At 39.3% G+C, this 21,202-nt stretch overlaps 1 protein-coding gene across 1 annotated transcript in view; it reads left to right on the top strand.

Moving 5' to 3' along the window:
• LOC139726842 (26S proteasome non-ATPase regulatory subunit 1-like) overlaps window positions 1-15,754 on the top strand; it is a 76,864-nt gene extending 61,110 nt beyond the window's left edge. The window contains 6 exon segments of the mRNA XM_071637835.1: window positions 3,806-3,908; window positions 9,463-9,632; window positions 10,474-10,644; window positions 11,206-11,562; window positions 13,533-13,608; window positions 15,430-15,754. Of these exon segments, the coding sequence (XP_071493936.1) occupies window positions 3,806-3,908; window positions 9,463-9,632; window positions 10,474-10,644; window positions 11,206-11,562; window positions 13,533-13,608; window positions 15,430-15,503 (951 nt within the window). The 3' untranslated portion in view covers window positions 15,504-15,754.
• The last annotated feature ends 5,448 nt before the right edge of the window (window positions 15,755-21,202 follow it).

Consider the following 21,202-nt stretch of genomic DNA (forward strand, 5'->3'; position numbering starts at 1 on the left):
AATGACAATGTAAGTACGGTCCTTAGAAGCACTGTGTGCATTTCCAAACAAACCTTGCAGTAGATAAATGCTTTGTGAGAGTGTGTTGATCTCCTTTGTAAATATTCACAATTATGGCTGAGTTGGGGGTGCTTCCAAAAGGGACCCACTCTTTGCACCTTCAAAAGACCCATATGTACAGTCTCTTTAAAAAAAAGAAGAAAAAAGCAGCCTAACAACGATAAACAAAAACAAGATGAAAGCACCCTCCGGTGTACCATGTCTGAGGTGGAAGACTTTCAAACATGTTTTCGTTTACTGCAAGTAGAGAATAGGTTGGAGAGTGTTTTTAAGTGTGTAAGGTACAGAGCAATACAGCATCTCTCTAGTCAGGAATTTATCACTTTCATCACTTCTTGGAATCAAGAAAAGATGAGCTGAATGCTCTTTTTGGTAACAGCCACTCTATGCATTGTGAGTGATAGACATAATAAACAAATGTGAAATAACCTTCCCTCAATAAAACAGCCCCAAGCCATGAAGCACAAGTATGGCAAGCAGAAAGCTTCTCTTATTGTGAGCTTAATTTCATCTGACCATCATAATTTCGAGATTTTCTTCTTCATTATGATTCAAATACAAGTGTCAGTGTGTAGGAAGGTGAAAGATTATCACTTTTCTGGATTGATTATTATAGACTGCAGCCTTATAACTTTATAGACTTTAAGCCACTAACTTATTGGAGTTCCCTTTTTTTTTCAGGCTCTAAACCAAAACATCGCAGGCACTCATGTCTGAGGCACTCTGACCTGTAATGATGTTTGTTTATTCAGCGCTAAATATCTTTTACAGGTTCACTCGACAGAGGGATGACGAAGAAATTGTTATTTTACCCGACATCAGTCATTGCCCTGGTATCAGTCACTTCCCATTCACAACTAGCCTGAAGGAGTCAGGGCTCAAATACAATGTAGACAGAGTTTGATTTAATGAGGTCATATCTTGCTATAAGCACTCCGATGGGTGGATATGAAGGACTTAGCCCAGATGTATTGCATGTATTCCACAAAGTGATACACCAGGGGAACTTGTAGCCATCTTCAACCCTGAATGCTGTGTCACTTGTGTTGGTAGACCCCAATTCACACCCACAAGATGATCAATGCTGCCTTTAGTTTAATTCATGGTCCAGCAGACATGCCTCTTCATACTCAGTATTTTTGCAATGACTGTAAATGACCAGTGGCAAGTGGAATTTGTGTAGGAGTGCTTTCACAAGCATCTCACCAAGGAGGTTGGGATGGGGGGAGAGGGCCTACTAGGCAAGCTGGCATAGTACAATGTACCTACTTGGTCTCTCCAAATATCACCCACAAACTGTTTTCCTGCCCTGGTTGTGTTCTTGCATTCACAATGGGGGTGTGCTGACTTTTGATATTAACCTTTCTGTAAACACTACCCTGGCAAGTCATTTACAAGGTGTGAAAGGGTTCTGTGTTTACCTCATGGTGGAATGCTGCTTGAATGGATTCATGCATGCAAGTGACGTCTGACTTTGGGCCAAGATTGATGATAACTTACTCTTCCACCAGACGTATCAATGGACTTGGTTAGCAGGGTAGAAAAATTTTTTTTTTCTTTTTTTTAATTGGCAGTAGTTGATAGGTCAAATATTGAGGTCAAGTATGTCATTGTGCAGCAAATCATGTCATATGACCATCACTCAAAGTCATATCGTCATTTCAGAACAGGCAATGGGCAATTGAGAAACTTTTACATACACTGATTTATGTTTTATGCAATTAGCAACATCATATCAGAGGCCATATGAATTTCAAAAATGATACAATCTACATGTGAGTGTATTTTGATCATACCATGTTTGTATTCTTACCTTCGACATCATGAAAAATAAGATTGTTAGTCAAATGAAGCGATCAAACACGAAAACAAAGAATCTGACCATAGACAATCTAGAGGGAGGACACAAGCTTGGTAATGAAGGGACTCAGTGCAGGGCAGAATGGCTGACCAAAGACTGGACAAATAGAAGAGTTGTATGCACTTTTGTCTGTCTGTCGTTCAGTACATAAACACAAAATTGAATACATTTCTAACAAATCTAATTTCGGTTTGCCCCTTCTGTCCTTTGTTCTCCTTCCGTCTTCCTTCTGTTGGCCATTTTCTTAAATTATCTCTCCGTTACCCTGTTTTATTCTTAGCAGTCCAAAATTTCTGCATAAATTATAAAACATTTGTTACTTTTTCACAAGCACACAAGATACTTGATTATGCGGTTTCCATTGTGACATGGGGGTCTCTGTGTAGTCATAGTTCTAGGTGCAGGTGATCATCACCCACTGGTGTAACAGTTGCCATGACGATTGGATGAATACTTCATCAGGTCACGTCAGGGGGTGACTGGATTCTTGCTCTGAAGGCAAATAAAATGGACTACAATGATAAAGAAAAAGGAGTCTTCAAGAGTAGGTCACATGTAATGAAATGGTTGATCAGGGGAATTGTAACAATTCCTTAGAATGAGAATCTGAAATCATCAGGTCCCTTGTACGGGTTCCACAAGTTTTCCACAGACAGTGAGGTAATTGATCCCCTCGATCTGGAATGGGTTGTAAAATAATGACTTGGGGAAGTATTCAAATCTTATTCCATACCAGAAAAAAAAGTTCAGTAATTACAAGGTTGTCATATTTTGTGTAAGCTCTTTTAGTGTTTCCAATTTCTTATTAGTAGACAACAGGTTAAAATTGTTCAAAGATAAAACATGAATAGAACTGTAGGTCAAACCCCCTCCAGATGCTGCTATAAATGAAATGAATATTGAATGTCTCTTGGCTGCCCCTAAATAATGGTAGTATCATCCTTTTAAAGCTGTAGCATAAAATCACTGATTTTTCTGTGTGGATGATTCAACTACACCATATTGAGTGACTGTTTTGATATGTGTTACAAGAACAGGAAGTTCCGTGTTTGACATCAAATCATTCTTCATTGTACTATAGTGCCGTTCTCATTGCACTAAAAATGACACGTTTTGGGGGTCTGGACCAGGATCGCGACCCAAATTTAGACAGTTTTACAATGAGAACAGAAATTCCTTTTTTTTTTCACAAGATTTGGGTCATGTCGATGAACAAAATTACACAAATTCGTGTGATTTTTTTGCAAAATGATGTTCCATTGTGCAGTGAAAACGGTGACTGCACAAAATTTTGAGATTTAATATCTCACAATGAATAGTGTGTGTGGCTCCTTGCTATTTTTACCATGCTTTGGTGTGCCGTGTTATATTGAATTGGCCTTGAGACGAAGATTAGTTGTGTAAGCATACTATATATAACATGCGCAGGTCACCTCTTCACAAATAATGCACGACCCAAAAAGTTTCAATTTTTTTTTACAGTGAGAACGCTGAATCAAAAGACATGACCCTGATCGCAACCCGAATTTCAAAATGTTTGCAGTGAGGATGACACTATTACTGTATACGCCATACGTTGTATATTTCGCTAGTCTAAATTTTCGCGAATCGGGACTTCCCGACAATTTCGCGAGTGTTTAAATTCGCGATCGTGGAGTGCTGTACTGACGGAGAAATGTATATGCGTACGTCACATTCATATCGGCATTAGAGTCAATATTTTCGTGTGTTTTGAATTTCGCGAATAGCGGCTGACTCGCGAAATTCGCGAAAATAAAAACCTCCCGAAATATTCGGCGTATACAGTATTTGACTCTCACTGTTGACAAGATGTGATTAATGTATTCTTCCCTCTGTATCCTCTCTTTCCACACCCCTCCCCAGGTGGCTCACTTCCGCAGTATGTACAGCAAGACGATCAGTGACAAGCATGAGGACCTCATGGCCAAATTTGGTGCCATCCTGGCCCAGGGCATCATTGATGCTGGTATGACCTCCCCCATCCCTGCAAATGTTTTATCCTTTTTTATGCTTTTATTGAAGAAAAAGCAATACATACAAACAAGAACAAAACAGTACATGCATTATAATTTGATACAACCAATAGTAAATGCTACAAACCACATTTCTGTGACTTGCTTCTCTATCTTTTTATTATGATTCATCATAATCAATATTAGTATTTCACAAGGTTGAATGTAGGGTTTTTGGTCTCATATCTGTGTTTATTTCAGTGGGAGACTTATCAAAATCCTAAATATCGTTACCGGTAAATTAATCATTAATACTTACATTTTTGTAATTTGCATCATTTTTGAAGTTTGCTGTTGTTGTTGTTTTGGTTTTAATGCCATGTATCACTCGGAATTAAGTATTATATACACCAAAGATTATTGTAAATGTTAATGTCAATTTGAGCAAATTTTTATGCTTTTTTGAAATTATTGTGCAGATTGAATGAATTTTATCACTCCCATCTAATTTCACTTAAAACAGAAAACGGAGTGAAATTCAAAATTGCCAATTTAATGATTATATGGTGTAAAATTCCCCTGGACTTGATGGGTTAAAAAGAAGAATTTCATGAGGAAGACGCTGACAACATTTCTTTCTTGTTCTAAACACTAATGTGACATGGCCTACAGTGGGAAACTTAAACTAAGCTGTCTTAATCCCATGAATGTAAATGTGCAGAGGTATAAACCCTCCTTTATGTGTTGCTTGAAGGTTTGCATGGTGAAGTATAAATGAGGGAGAAAGGTTTGCGTAACACCATGTGTATGTAGTCCTTGTAGGGATCACTGTGTGACAAAAGAAGGGCCTAGAAAGAGGAGGTTGAGGAGGGAAGCAACATAGGCGGAGTGTAAAGAAGGCAAATAGTGATAAGTGGGGGGCAGTGAGCTGGAAGTTGAAGTCGCACTTGGGGAGACGGGGAAAAAAGGGGGTTCTACTTTAGCCCTTTTTACACTTGTATTTCTTAATCCCGTACTTTCTCTGACCCAGGACTATCGTTAGTCCCGTACCAATTTTTTCAGCTTTTTACACTCGCCAATAAATCCCGTACTAAGCTCTTTTCCGGGCTAAGGAGAAAACTGACCTTTTTACACTCATATTTCTTAGCCCCGTACTTTCCAAACCACATGAATATTCATGATTACGCTGTGCACTGTACAAGTACATGCACGCACCGGCAGCGCTTGATTACCTCGTTTCTGATTGGTCAGTGGGGGGTCGGACTTCGTCTCCGTCGCTTAGCCCCGGATTATTTTTTCGTTCTGTTTACACTCGCTTGCTTGGCACCGCAATTGCGGTGCTAACCCTGTTATTTTGCAGGGCCAGATAGTATGGGATTATCGATGGGGCTAGCCCACTTTCGCAAAAACAAGTGTAAACAGAAAGTGGGCTAAGGAAAGTCCGGTACCAACGGTGGGGCTAAGGCCCCCCCCCCCCCCCCCCCCCCCCCTTAGCCCCACCATTGGTACGGGACTAAGCAAAAATTTGCAAGTGTAAAAAGCCCTTTTGTTGCTCATGTTAAGAACATTCTAAAATATCCACTTTAGAATGCATGAATGAAAGGATCAGTTGAATTCATCTCTTTTAACGCTCATAGTTAAAAATAAATCTGATATGTGTTAAGGCATTCATGAAGAATTCATCCCATGTCTGGTGAGAAAATGTAGGATGAGTATTAAACAAGTCATGCTCAAAACAAGTGCCAGTAGAAAGCAGGTGACTAGTCACTCATGTGAGAATGATGACTCCTACTGAATATCTTAGATGCCTTGGTATTACCTGGGCAATCAGTCGGCCATGACTTTCTTGAAATGTGTCTGATGGTACATAAAATGTGAATGCCGAGTCGCTTTTGTTTTTCTTTAGTCATGCGATTAACGAGTCTCTCGGGGCCCATTTTCCTTTAATTTCATTCCAAGAGTTTAGCAGTTAAACACATAAAGTCCCCCCCCCCTTGCAACCCCCCCTCCAGGCTGGAATGAGGCAAATACATGTATTCAAAGAGTCTTGAGGTGGGTTAGGATTGGACGGGTCAGGGGTGTTAATTGCTGAAAGAGTCTTTGACCTGGGAGTGGGGAACTGACCAAGACTTGCTTACGTCACTGTACACCTGCCTCTCAGTGACCAGCGGGTGGGAATGGACAGGTGTAGATTGTGGTGACGTATCCAAAAGATAGTTGTACTCTCACCACTCTGACCAGGGCATTGCAAGAATGCTACCAAGGTCTGGATTCGAGGATGCCAACTTTAATGACTCTTTTTATTCAGTGATTGGAATGATGGGTGGCATGTTATGAATGGCTTACTCTTTCCTTAGGGATTCATAAATTACTTTATGAATCTGGTGTTCCCTAGTAAATGATGGTGACAGAACTAGACATACAAGGATGTTGTGGAACTGATGATGTTGATTACGTTCAGTTTGATGTTGCTGGTGCTGCTGCTGATGATACTGTTGATGATGATGCTGTTGATGAGCATGATGATGATGATGATGATGATGACAGTGATGGTGGTGAAATTGGTCTTGTTTTAGTATGTATCACTAAAAATTACTTGTTTCATATGACTCTAAATGTATACAGTGTACCATCCTTCCTCAAACAAGTTGCACCTTCAAGCTGCATTTCCTGTAATTCAGTAAACATTACAATTTTGTATGGGGTCTACAAGATAGCCAAACAAATGGTTGTCTGCTTTCAGTTTTATCACTTTCAAAGCTCTTGCTATCGAGCTAGCTGTTGAGCTAGCCATTGAGCTAATATCACAATATATGCAAGGACCTTTGAAATAATCAATTGCTTTGAGCCATATATTAGATTAAAGCTCTAGATGTACTTAGAGACATAGTTGACTTTATTTTTCAGAGGTTAATTCTCCTTTCAGTGTGAATTGGCTTGAATAGTTTGATGTCCATTCTGGAAATTTGTATTGTGAATATGCTTATCACAGCAATACAAAACTGCAAGTAATTGCATTAATGTATTTTTGAAAATATTGTTATTTATTGAAAATATTATTATTTACAAAATAGGCCAAAGCAGTTGATTACAAAGAGAATAAGAGGTGCAAGTTGATACCACAGCTTGATGATATTAAGATTTCGTGTTGTTGTTGTTGTTGTTGCGAGATGATGGTATTGATGAGCGGAGTGTTTCATGTAATTTTGATAGAAGGAAAGTGAAATGACTCATTTGTGTGACTTCAGTCAGGAGGCCCAAGATTTTACAATATAGGCCTATTCAGACTTTCAGCCTCTTGCTCAGCACATCAATCATTGGTGTGAATTTAAGTCAGGAGGCCCAAGATTGTATACTGTGTTCAGACTTTCAGCTCATTGCTCAGCACAAGTCTGACAGTGAAGCAATTTATGAGTAATGAATTAGGTGCTCTTGCTAGCTGCCTGTTTGGTTACTCGATGTAGTACTTATGCCCGTGAATCAGCCCGAGGCATGTGTTGTACGTGCCATCCGGAAATGCCAAGGAAGGACATGTTTCCCTACTCTCACTGGGAAGCCCCATTCACAGTCAGAAATTGATCTCAAGTGGTTTTGCCTGTGTGTGCGAAACTACTCAGTAGAATTGTTTGAATGATTCGCTTTATGTCACAACAAAATATATTTTTGAAAAGATATCATGTAATGCCTACTAGTAAGATATAGGTGAGGGGAAGTCATGTAGTAAAAGGAGAAAAAAAATTAGTAAATCCTGGTTGCCCCAAAGATGGAAATAATTGAATTAATGATTGAGTATTTGTTGGCATTGAAAAGCCATACTAGTGTTAGTAGCAGGTTTACCAATACACTACATTACCTTAATGCTTTCAAATTCTCACTCTCCAACAAGATTCTTTGCAAATGTGTTTTATCAGAAAATGCAGCTCAAATGTTACAGTTTATTTTGCAAACTTGCAGATGGCCAAAGTCTGAAAGCAACTATAAGCCTAACCAATTCATTTATTTTGGGAAAGAAATAAATTTAGTTTGATAAAATTGTATAATTTGATGATAAAAGGTTAATTCTTCATTTTTCATGGCAAAAGCACTTTCATTTTGCCAGCATTCATTGGGTCTAAACGCTTCCTCGGTGCCCATAATAATAATGCTAATGTTACAGAAACAGTTTTATGTGGATGTACTAAAATCCATTACCATCGATCAGACTTTATGGGTGGGGGGCAGTTCTGGAGCTAACAAGGGGTGCAGGGTACCTCAGACTTCTACCTCTTCTTTCCTGTTGGTTGCCATAAAGTGTCTAGACTATTAATTATGTCATAAGCCTAATGAGATGGACCATGGAAGGTTTCTATTTCTGTCCTGCAATCATCTCATGGTATCCTTAGAGGAAAACACATCATTGTCTGGTATCTTACAACCAAAGATAGTTGCTGCATCAATTTTCACATGATCTTTAAAGGTGTTAAAATGTCATCGCAATCTTCTACACTTATATATGTGAAATGATTTGAGCCGAACAAACAAACAATTTCATTAATGATTGATACATTGAATTTGAAGGAATTTCAAAATTTTTCAGGAATTTTTAACTTTGTCAAATATTAAGCACTTTTCCTGTTCCTGATTCCTGAAATGATTCTCACAGACCGAGAGAGAAAACCGTTAGCCATATTTTCCTGAAGGTTGAAGGGTAATTTTGGAAGAAATTTCTGATAGAACCATTTCATCTCTCCTTTCATCAACCTTTCCTGTCGACAATAATTTAGGCTTACATGAACCCACACAGACTTTATTGCAAAATTTATAGCAGAGCTTTGCATAATTAGTTTGTTTTTTTTTTCTGACCCAGAATGTATCATGTCATTATTACTGTATTTAACATGGCACCTAACCATCTATGGTTAACAGTTGAAAAGCGCCATCTTTTGTCTCAAGCAATGAAAGTGAATCTATCTTCATCAACACTGCTTATTTGTATGATAATTTAGTTTGTAATATTTAGTTTTAAAAAAACCCAAATTTTCAGTCATATTAAATTGTTCTGTAATACAGTTGAAAACAAAAGACATGTGTGCCACAAGGTCATTAACTATCTAGATTGCTGTCTTGAGTGGGTAGGTCTGTTCTTTTTGATGTGTGAGGAAGATAAATGAAGTGAGAACAATTTTAAAGACCTATTGTGAATTGTGTTCTATTCCTGGGGTTCCTCTTATGTGGCTATGTGGCTATGTGGCTATGTGGCTATCCCCATCTTAAATTCTTGATGTTTGTCTCTTTCTTCATTTTACTGGCAGAGATTGAGATTGAGTTGACAAAATTGTAATCTGAAACATGTCAAAAACGTCTGCATGCAGTCAAACCTGTCTTAGTGGTCACCTGTCTATAGTGGCCACTGAAAAATCCCCCCGAGAGAAAAGTCCTGTTAAAGACCCTGTCTATAACGGCCACCTGTCTATAACAGCCACTCTTTTTGTCTCCCTTGGGTGGCTGCTATAGACAGGTTTGACTGCACTTTGATTTGATTATAAGATGTAAAATATATCATCCGTGACATTATTTGATGCCCCCCAGGTGGACGAAACGTGACCATCTGTCTGCAGTCGAGGACCGGCCACACCCACCTGTCGTCGGTAGTTGGGATGTTGGTCTTCCTCCACTTCTGGTACTGGTTTCCTCTGGGTCACTTCCTCTCATTAGCCTTCACTCCAACGACCGTCGTGGCTCTCAACTCCGACCTAGAGGTCAGGTTTGAATTTGAAACGAGATATGAAAGTCGTCACTTGAAAACGAAATAGGTGATACACTGGGGGTGGGGGGGGGGGTCATCAGATATCGGTCACCTGTGATCGACAAAGAAAAGGATGTTATATATAGCGACTTGAAGTTATATTGTGATACATTCGTGAAGTCGAGTTCTTTGTACCTACATAATTCAGATCAAATTGTTTCTGTCATGCAACCAAATGGAAATTCCATGTTTGTGTCTGCGTGAGCAAGTAAGTCGCTTTTACAGGCTATCTATAGTGTATCACCTAATTAATACAAGCAACTTTTGTTTTAACAAAGTCCTCAGGACTGGCAGTTTTCTTTCATTATATTAAAACGTTCTAATGGAACCATAAAATATGTAAAAATATACCTGGTATAGATGTTAATTTGGGACATGAGTTTTTACTTTGTTGTAACAAGTAGTTTGTTAAATAACCATGTTTGTTTTGACAGGAGTGCACTATATAACTTATTTGGGTGGATGTAGCACACAAGTTTCTCCTAGAAAGCCTCCAGAACCTCCCCGATTTAAGTATGTTAGTAGCCCTAAATACAGGAAAGATTGCACATTATTGGAGGAAATCTTAAGTTATAGTTTTAGTGGGATGGAAGGGGATGTGAGGCCAATATTCACCTGTATTCACCTGTCTTGTCAGGCCTCTGGAAAGACAGTAGTCTTGTAATGCCCTCCCACTTTCAGCAAGCTTCCACATGGGGGTGTGGTTATGAAGTCTTATTTAGATGTCATAATTACTGCATTTCTTGCATCTTATTTTCATCATTATATTTCAAAATCTACTATTTGATGCATAGATGCCTGTGATGGAATTCAAGTCCAGTGCCAAGCCATCCCACTATGCGTACCCACCCCCTCTGGAAGTACCCAAGGAGAAGGAGAAGGAGAAGGTGGCCACAGCCGTTCTGTCAATCACTGCCAAGGCTAAGAAACGCGAGAAGAAAGACGCAGAGGAGAAGATGCAAGTGGTGAGTCCTTTGCTCTTCAGTCTTTCTTTCTTATTTCTGGATGTACAATCCTGTCTGCAGTGTGTTCCCGAAACAGGTCTTAGTCTCCATCTATTAACCCGTTGAGTACGATTCCTGAGTATACTCAGGCGAGTATCTATGAGAAATGCGTGTTGTAGCGAAATCACTCCATCCTTGTTAGGTTAACTCTCTTCATGTAACTGACCTATTTTTCATTTCCTATTTCACAAAGTTCCTCCAAACAGATTATGAAGGAGAGAGTAGGTTTAAACAAGTGCATTGTGTAGTATATCTCAGACTTTGACTGTAGGGCTTTCCAGCATTCGCCAAATCATGTGTGTCTAGCTTGTCGAAACGTTACTTTCCTTGACATCTTTCCAAAGGAAAATGTATGACTATTACAGTAATCAAGTGGAGTTGACACTTTTTTGCCTTCAACCTCAAGTGTTTTAATGCACCTTGTATCTTAAGATTGCATATTTGGAGTGTGAAAGCAATATTGCTGTGTAATGCCAAGTTTTCATGTGTGTTAACTTGTTGCCATGGTGATTGATGATGTAGGATGATGCTGAGTCAGTGAAGGAGGAGGAAAAGGAGAAACCAGGCAAGGACAGCGAGAAGGAGAAGAACAAGAAGGACAAAGAAGGTGGAGACTCGAAGGATGCGAAGGACTCGAAGGATGCGAAGGAGGCGAAGGAGGAGAAAGGGAAAGACGGGAAGGAGGAGAAAGGGAAGGATGGAAAGGAGGAGAAAGGAAAGGATGGGAAGGAGAGCAAAGAAGAAGAGAAGGAGAAGGAGAAGAAGAAGAAGGAGGAGGAGCCACTCTTTGAGATGTTGGGGAACCCCGCCCGAGTGATGACATCCCAGCTGAAGGTTCTCTCGGTCCCAGAGTCAGGCAGATACCAACCCATCAAGGCAGTAAGTCATCAGGAGGACTGTTGGGTGTCCACCTTCATCCTAAATATTCCAATTAATACAGACTACCCAGAGCATGAAGGTACTCTTGAGCCTGCCATAATAATAATAATAATAATACAGGGTACTTATAATGCGCCAATTCTACATAGCTAACGTGCTCAAGGCGCAGTAGAAAAAGTGAGTTATGCCATGTGTGAAAAGACTACAGAGTATGCAGTAAACTTTATTGATAAAGTTTATGGCAGACTCTATAGTTTGTACTATTGTTACATAGCCTGTTTGTTCAATGACAAATCGTCATAAGGAAGTGATAGTGAGACTTCTCACATGTACGTTTTTTACCAAAATCATTAACACAATACATTCACTCTATAAAAAAGTCAGTCAGATGCAGTAAATAGTACAGTTAAACTCGCCTAAGTCGACGTCGCATATGTCGAATAATCGCTTATGTCGATGATATTAAAAAGTCCTGATTTTTCCCCATTGACTTACGTGTATTAATTCACTCACAAGTCGAATACTCGCCTAAGTCGATGAACCACTTTCACAGAAAAACCATTAAATTCACTGTGCCTAAGTCGAATAAGATTTTATTGTGTAATAAATCACTGTCAAAATCACGAGCCGCCAGTTTTTGTTTACATAAGACCTAACCCGACCAGACAGGTGACAAAAAAAAAATGATCTAAAGTATCAAAATTCAAAGCGATCGCATGCGATCGTTGAACTCTCTTCGTGTTTGGAGGTCCGCTGGTACAGCCCTGTCGCGCTACGTACGTACAGCGACTGGGCTGTGTGTAGTTGTGCGTGCAGCGACTGGGCTGTGTATATAGTCTGTGTATGTTTGCAGTCTGCGCTGTGCAGTGGAGTGGTATGGATCACCAGAAGCTACTGAGTTTTCAAAGCGGAAAGTAGGGGGAAAGTTACGGGCACGGGTAAATCAGAATTACACCTCTACACGCATTTCAAGCCACGGTATAGTAAACTGGAATCAATCACTGCTCAAATATCGTTCATATTCACTTCCCCAAGGTTTAACAAGGGTGTAAAGTAATCGGACCTGTGCCAATACTAATGCACTGTCCATGCAAAGTTAGCCGCGGCCCTGCCGGGCGACCCGTGCTGCGGCACACCTCTCCAGCTCTCAGCTCCAGGAGTAGACAACATACATGTACATTTATACGTAATGTAGTATGTACGTGTGGTGTAACTGTAAGTCGATTTTTTTTTCGACTTACGCACAAGTCGAAAATCGCCTAAGTCGATGTGTTTTGCTCAGTCCCGAGAAGATCGACTTATGCGAGTTTAACTGTATTATGCAGGCCTGTATGGAATGGATTTCATTAAACAAGCTTATAGACCGATCATCCACTGAAATTCAGATTATGGGTTAAAGAGAGATAGAGAGGTTTAACCATACTTGACCCTGACATGTATTTGTGACCTTGGATAGCTGGGTGACTCTGGATACAAAGATTGTTGACTTCAGATACAAAGATGACTTTGGATATATGGGATACATTGATTATTCAGATCGATGGGTCTTTTGATACTTAGATGACAATGGCTTGATGGATGATTTTAGATAGATGGCCGACTTCAGATAGATGAAATAATTTGGATACATGGATGACTTAGGATAGATGTATGACTTTGGATAGATATATGACTTTTGATACACAGATGACGCTGGAAAAATGGAATACTTTAGAGAGATGGGTGATTTTCGATAGACACATGGCTTTGGATAGAAGTATGACTTTGGATAGATGAAATGATTTGAATACATGGATGGCTTTCAATAGATATATGACTTTGGATAGTTGGATAACTTTGGATAGATGAATGACTTTGGATATATGGATAGCTTGTGATAAACAGATAATTAACAGTGAATATAAATTGCAGTGCTTTGTATGTAAAGAGACAAGCGATACTTGACACCATGATGTCTTGTCTCTTCTCAGGCTACAATCGGAGGAATTCTCATGGTCAAGGATCTTCAAGATTCTGAGCCTCAGACGATTGTCAAAGATGTTCCAGGTGAGATGATTTTAGCAGGACTCTTCTTTGCAAACATGGATTACATCTTTCCCTGTATCTGGTGCTCTTTTTTTAGCTCACTTGAGCCAAAGGCTCAAGTGAGCTATTGCGATCGCCCATCGTCCGGCGTCCGGCGTCCGTAAACTTTTTACATTTTCATCTTCTTCTTGAAAACCCCAAGACCGATTTTCATCAAACTTGGCAGGTAGCATCCCTAGGGGGTTAGGAACTCAATTTGTTAAGATGGGCACCATGCCCCATCCAGGGGGCCCCCAGGGGGGCCCAAATCCCCCAAAATTAAGGAATCTGTAAAAATCTTCTTCTCTAGAACCAGAAGTGATAGAGCTAAGTTAATACTATGAGTTAGTACATTGATGACTGTAGTTTCAAGTTTGTTCATGGCAGAATCAGGGGTGCCCCCCTTGGGACCCAGGGGAGGGGGGTGGGGAAGGGTCCTAATGGGGCCTAAATTGTACATTTTCATCTTTTTCTTGAGAACCCCATGACCCATTTTCACCAAACTTGGCAGGTAGCATCCCTAGGGGGTTAGGAACTCAATTTGTTAAAATGGGCACCATGCCCCACCCAGGGGGCCCCCTGGGGGGCTCAAACCCCCCAAAATGAAGGAATCTTTAAGAATATTCTCTAGAATCAGAAGTTATAGAGCTAAGATAATACTATGAGTGAGTACATTAGTGACTGTAGTTTCAAGTTTGTTCATAGCAGATCCAGGGGTGCCCCTTTTGGGGGCAGGGGTTGGGAAGATTCAAATAGGGGCCTGAATTGTTCATTTTCATCTTCTTTCTGAAAACCTCTTGATGGATTTTCTACAAACTTGGCAGGTAGCATCCCTAGGGGGTCAGGATCTCAATTTATAAAAAATGGGCACCATGCCCCACCCAGAGGGCCCAAGGGGGCCCCAATCCCCCCAAATTAAGGAATCTTTAAAAATTGGGCCCTTATTGTACATTTTCATCTTCTATTTGAGAATGCCTGGTCAAATTTTAGCAGAGCTGTGAATGATTTAGATTAGTGACTGCGTGAAAGGTGAACTTGCGATACTCAGGTGAGCGCTAGACCCGCGGGTCTCTTGTCTCTCTTTCATACCCTCTCAGTCATTTTAAAGGGTGTATACAGTTCTGGTTGAGGTGAGGATTTAGCTTTTAACGTTTTGCGAGATATTCAGAAACACTCTTTGAGATGTCAAAGGGCATGCAATTCTAAGGGGTATCAAAAGTTTATTCGATGAAAATCGGTTTTGAAATGGCTGAGATATCCAAAAACAAGGTGAAACAAAGAGATCCTAATAAAAGACGTGGCCTGTCACTTTTATTATCATCACTTTTTTGGATATCTCAGCCTTTTGAAAACCAATTTTCACCAAATAAACATTGAATCCTTATTAAAATTACATGCTCTTTCATATTTCATAAGAGGTTTCTCATTATCTCACTTAGGAATGTTCAAAACATGAATCCCCACCTCAACCAGTACTGTACAGTCCCTTTAATTATGCAGCTCATATCTTACTTTCCCCCTCCCTTTCTCTGCTTCATGAAATGAAGTTTTTGTTTCTTATCCCTGTACCCGCCCCACTTTTTTGGCTTAAGTTTTCAACTTCCATCATTGTAAATGGATCAGTGCATGTACTTTGCCTTATTTTTTGTTTCCTTACTGGCATAAGTTTTGTGCTACTTTGTATGGTACAAATCTCTCTTGTGTATTAATGAATGTGTAAGTCTGTGGTTTGTCTATTTGTTATTGTGTTTGTTTGTAGTCTAGCCTGTCTAAGACCCGTTTCCAATCTTTACCTCTCTCTAGCCGGAGGACCAAAGAAGGCAGAAGAGGAGGATGAGCCTGAGCCCCCCGAGCCATTTGAGTGGACCGATGAATAGATGACATATCTGTTGCCATGCCGGTTGCCATGCACCCATCATGTTGGTTTGCACATGGCAACAAAACAACAGAAATCTCATTCTAAATGATGTTGATAGAATTATTGTCCATATTATGGATAATTCATATCCATGCTATATGATAGACTAATGAAAGCTGGACAGTGGAAATAAACAGAGAGCATGGGTAAGATTTTGTGTGAATACTTTTGTACATTTACTTCAGGCATTGTCAAGAATTGAAATTAACAAAGCAGTGATAAAAGTTTGTTAGGCAGAGTATTGTCTTGGATGTTGAACTATTGACCTCATATGCTTGCTTGGATTGTCCGTTTGATTGTCCTCTGTGTTTACTAGCTGTGATATAATTTGTCAGTGTTGAACTATAGAGAGGCCAATGCTGTTCACACATGTTAAATTGTCATATTACATCTGCTGTCTGTCTACATTTTTCCATTAAGAAAGTGCAATTTGAATGGACTGTAGACTTGATAATCATTCTTCAAACTTAACAGCCTGGCAATGACAAAGGAAATTTCTGCCACTTGCCCAAATGGGCATTTGGGCAAGGAACCCAGACTTTCACAGCCATGTACCTATTCATTTTACTTGCCCAATATGAATTGTAGTTGCCCTGGGCTAGCAGGGAAGTGGGTTTTGTAGAGCCATGAACTTCTCACTTGACACAGTGCATAAAGCAAGGGCTGCAGAACTAGGCAGCCTGGCAGTTCCAGCCCCCCACTTTGGGCTATTAACAAATAACTAAACAAAAAAACAACATGTTTCAGAAATAATGTAAAGTAAAAAATACCATTAACCCAAGCACACGCACTACCCACCCCCAACACACATACACACACACACACACACTCAGAAATGTTCTCCATCCCCTATAAAAGGCCAATCAGGATGGAGATAACAAGAAATCAGTCACATGTGAATAGAGTCAGGGGAAAGGAATTCATCCCATCCCAGCTGTCAGTGGAGTGTATTTGACTCGACACAATCTATCAAGGGTGTGCAGTTGAGCTATTCTGTACCATGGATGCCGAGATGGCATTCATTCTTTCATTCATTCATTCATTCATTCAATTACAGCATGGTACAAGCTTCAGCCAGGACTGTTCTTCAGCATGTCCATGCAAAGATAGAAAGAAACAAAGAGACATTTGCATTGTATGCATGCATTCAGAGAAAGAATGTACTTTCCTGTTAACAGAATGTCTTTTGTCTACATGATCTCCATGTCATTTCTGCAGTCACAGGTAAACATGTACCGGTATCAAAATTTGATATCAAGGACATTTTTGTCCCATGGGTGTTACATAAACGACGTAAGTATCACTGTCTTAAAGTGAAGTAAACGTGTGGATGGCAAAGGGACTTTACATTTCTATGAGGTCTAAAGGGAAACTTACATGGTGCTTTGTAATACTTGATGAATTCCGCCAAAACAGAAAAAAGGGTATTCTTAAATCATCTACTGAGAATCATAATTTGACTCTGCAAAATCCCCAAAGTGAATCAGCTTCTACGATATTCACATCATAATTTCCTACTTTGACCAAAGTTGTCAAACAGAAGTCAACAATAACGACGGCAAGGCTTGTTTTTGTGACAGAAGGCAGCAATTTAGAATGGGGTTGCTTCCATTTCATGAAAATATGCTTATACAATAAATGCTTTGGCAAATATGTATTGATCATTTAATTCATTGATAATATCAAGGATTGATTAGTTGTATTATTTCTGTCATTGTTGATAGATTCTGATGTTACGACATGTTTGTGATGGATTTCAACATGTCCACGAGAGGACAATTTCTGACCATAGTTAACTTATAGACTTTTGTAAAATGCATAGAATGCATCGTTTGTCTGTCAGTGTGATGTTTGTAAGACATATGTACTGAAAGATTGCACAATACAACAGGAATAAATGTTTCCATTCAGTAAACATGCTCCTTGTGTATGAACTGGAAGTCTCTTTCATTCTTGGACAATAAATGTATTACTTCCTAGAATTGTACCAGAAATTATCAATATCAATACTCTCATTTTATTGACTTTAAAAATTCTGCATCAATAAATTTTACAGATGCAAATTTATGTAGTTTGAGGCTACACTTTGCTTCGACAATAAGCTAGGTTGACAGATAGTATAATTATCCACAAGATAAAATGCTGTATGATTTATTACATCAATCAGAACATCACAGTGCTGAAATACTGGTGCAAGGATGTAGAAACTTTATGGTTTATACATTGCATTTTGATTTGTAACCATTGTCGGGCATCTTACACTGAAGTGGTACACTGTACATGCATCCCAAAATGGCCATTTTGCTTAAATTATATTCCTGCTTTGACTCATAAAATCTATCTTTATGTACATGCATGAATGTGGCCACTAATATCAGCTCACTGACCTTCATAGTGATGAGTGCATGTCAAGGAAATTCTTGGAAAGAATTATGAAGGTCCACATTGTGAAATTTAGAGCTCTAACCTTTTTCACCTATGCATGTGAATTTGAGCTCAATCATATGCAAAACAAAAGCAGAACAAACTCAACATTTTAATTATATCATGAGGCAAAAAATGCACGATTGTAGGAACCAGAATGAGACAGTACAGTGTCTGTATGTGTGTGTGTGTGTGTGTGTGTGTGTGTGTGTGTGTGTGTGTGTGAGAGAGAGAGAAACACACTGAAAAAGCTTGATTGAAAGAGGAACGAAATTGAAGATTAGAGGCAGAGAGACCAGATACACAAAAACTGTCATCGGAGAAAAGATGTACTGGGGAACCTCCTCTTAACAAGCTGCTTGGGACCCACTTTCAACAAATTTCCTTGGTACAATGTATATTGGGTACTGTTTTCATGTTACATCATGATCAGGAATGAAAACAAAAGAATACAGTGCACTCTCGTTATAACGAACAAGGTTATAACAAAATTCTCATTACAACGAAATCAAAATCAGGTCCCAAAATTATCATCTGTATACGCTTATACACTATGACTGTTCGGTTATAACGAAATTTCAATATAACCAAAGAAAATCGCTGGTTCGAGGACTTCGTTACAACGGGAGTACACTGTATAACAGGAATGAGACCTGCAAAATTACGTATGAGGTATCTCGCTATCTTCAAGTTTACTTACTGAGCTTCCACTGTACTGATAGAGAGTGTAATGTGAGGATACTGAAGGGGAAGCCCCTATTTGGCAAGACAGACACAGATTGGTACATGGAAGGCAAGGCTGTAGTAGTGTGTATATTTATTTGTTTGCAGGGCATTTGGAGTTTTACAAAATCTTATCAAAACTAATAGAATCACAGAACACCAGATTACTGTAACCATGATCTTCCAGACGTTTAACAAACTTAGATGTAGGGGAACCTCGTCACGAGGACCTATTAACCATGACAATTACCTAGTATTGTATGTCAGATTTGTCTCTATATCAGAATACAAAAAGAAACAAATATAAAGCGTTGGGTCATGAAAAATCATCGCCTTGTTATGAGGTTGTTGGTTTCTTTTAATATCTAACCTCTATATAACAAGGTTCCACTGTACATGTATAGAGAGCAGTGAACACAATAAGCGGCAAAGTCATGAAATCAGCCCCACCGCAGTGTGTATGCATCCGTGCATTAGCAAGCAAGGTTAGGTTAGGTAACAACACTAGGGTTACAGTTAGGTAAAGGTTGTACATGGTGAAATTTTAATAGTCAAGGGACATTAGGAGGTCCTTCCAAGAATAAAAAGGAGAAAGCAAAGAAAGAACAAAGAAAAAAAAAAGACTGGGAAGGAAGGACGAAAGACACTATGTCGTGAAAGTCGGCCCTGCCGCTGTATCAATCACGCGTAAACGCTGCTCGGTAGAGCCGTATTCACGAGTACTATACTGTGGAAGAAAGCCCCATCGCTGTGCTTATGTACCGTTGAACGCCTCACAGTGGGGCTGAATTCACCAGTATAACAGAAAAGCTGCCGTAGTATTAGTATGGACAGGCAGTGGTGGGGCCTATGTCACGAGTTTGCGCAATAAGCTTCAGGATCATAATTTATATAACGCCTGAAGAGATCCTTGTAATTTGATTGGTTGTTTGCCATTGATCATTCGTCCCATTTCACTATGACGTCATCATCTGTGCAATTGTGGCTCCATATACCGTGCAATTTTGGATCCATACGATTTGCTCCATTGCACGCTCACTGAGAGCCCGGCATACTACGCGTATACGCTTGTGTTTTGCAGTGTATGTATGCGACAGCGCGCTACCTAGCGTAAGGCGCTAAGTGACATTCTCGCCATCTCAGATTCTCTATTGTTTCTAAATAAATAAAACATGAAAGGACAAGGATCTCTTTCAGGCGTTATATAAAACAAATAATAAATGTTTTTCATTCGTGCAATGGACAGAATATTTCATGAGGTGAAAGATGAAATGTTTGATCCATTCAACTCGGCTGCGCCTCATTGAATGCATCATTTCATCTTTCACCTCATGAAATATTCTGTCCATTGCACTCATAAACATTCATTATTTGTATAACATGCAGTACATATGATGATTCTCACTGACAGATACTGTATTCAGATTGCCAATTAATAAGTCCTGACCAGACCATCATACATGATGCACATGTCTTTTAGCAAGACACTCTTATCCTTTTTTTTCCCAGTAATTCCAGCAATTATTTGGTGCAGTATAAAGCTACAAGTCGTTGTGTGACAAGAAAGTATGCCATCTATGCGGTAGAGGGTATTCTCATTCCATTCACAACTCATTATACATGTTTTGAGTTACAAAAGGCCCTGTGAGTCTTGATAACACTGGGACAAACTCCAGACATCATTCAACACTGTTTTCACAAGGACAATGCCTCTTCAGAAGAATAGTCCCCGACATAGAGTTTCTTTTTTTTTTTTAATTCTTTTCTAGTGACAGAAGTGATGGTTTGATAGCATTGGATGGTTCTGAGGGAAGTAAGAAATCTGAAAAAATGTCAGACAAGAAGGTTGGGACAATTTCAATGTTTAAGAGTTAATATCTGATACCTCGGGTATGCCTGACCTAGGACTGTTGATAAAGCTTTTTGGGTCCCTACAATTTGATTCTTTTCAATAAAAAGTTCTTCCTACAGGTATTTGCTTTGAAACAAATGAAAAGCTTAATTTACTTAATTCTTTACAAAAGAACTGATCTTAGGGAGATTTGAAGAATATGATGTACACATTATATTTCTCACGAAAAAACAGACATTTATGACATTTCCTTTTCAAGGCAAATGAAGAGTATGGTAAAATTCAATTAACATCACATAATTTGCCAAAGATGAATTCCCCTTTAAGTTTTCCATGGCAACATAGGCAAGAACAGTACACACACATTGTAGCACAACGCATACTTTAAAGTGCCATTCAACATTTGTCTTATAAGTACAGCCAGATGGTATCTTGATGCTACATGTACGTAATCCAAAGACGAAATGGCATATCGAGTATCCATTCATTCAAAAGAAGTGAGCAGGTAGACTGACTTTTGCTTTGCTTTTCAAGAAAATAATATCAAAAGGCATTGATGGGGCTCACTGATAGCTTGAAATGCAATGTAGTTATCAAAAGCCAATTGAACATAGTGGGCATACTGCCCAAGATGTGGCTACATTTAGCTGTCAGTGTAT

Source organism: Diadema antillarum, unplaced genomic scaffold (assembly GCF_040938485.1).
Source record: "Diadema antillarum isolate AM-2024a unplaced genomic scaffold, OU_Dant_1.0 seq00000102_RagTag, whole genome shotgun sequence".
Lineage (NCBI taxonomy): Eukaryota > Metazoa > Echinodermata > Echinoidea > Diadematoida > Diadematidae > Diadema > Diadema antillarum.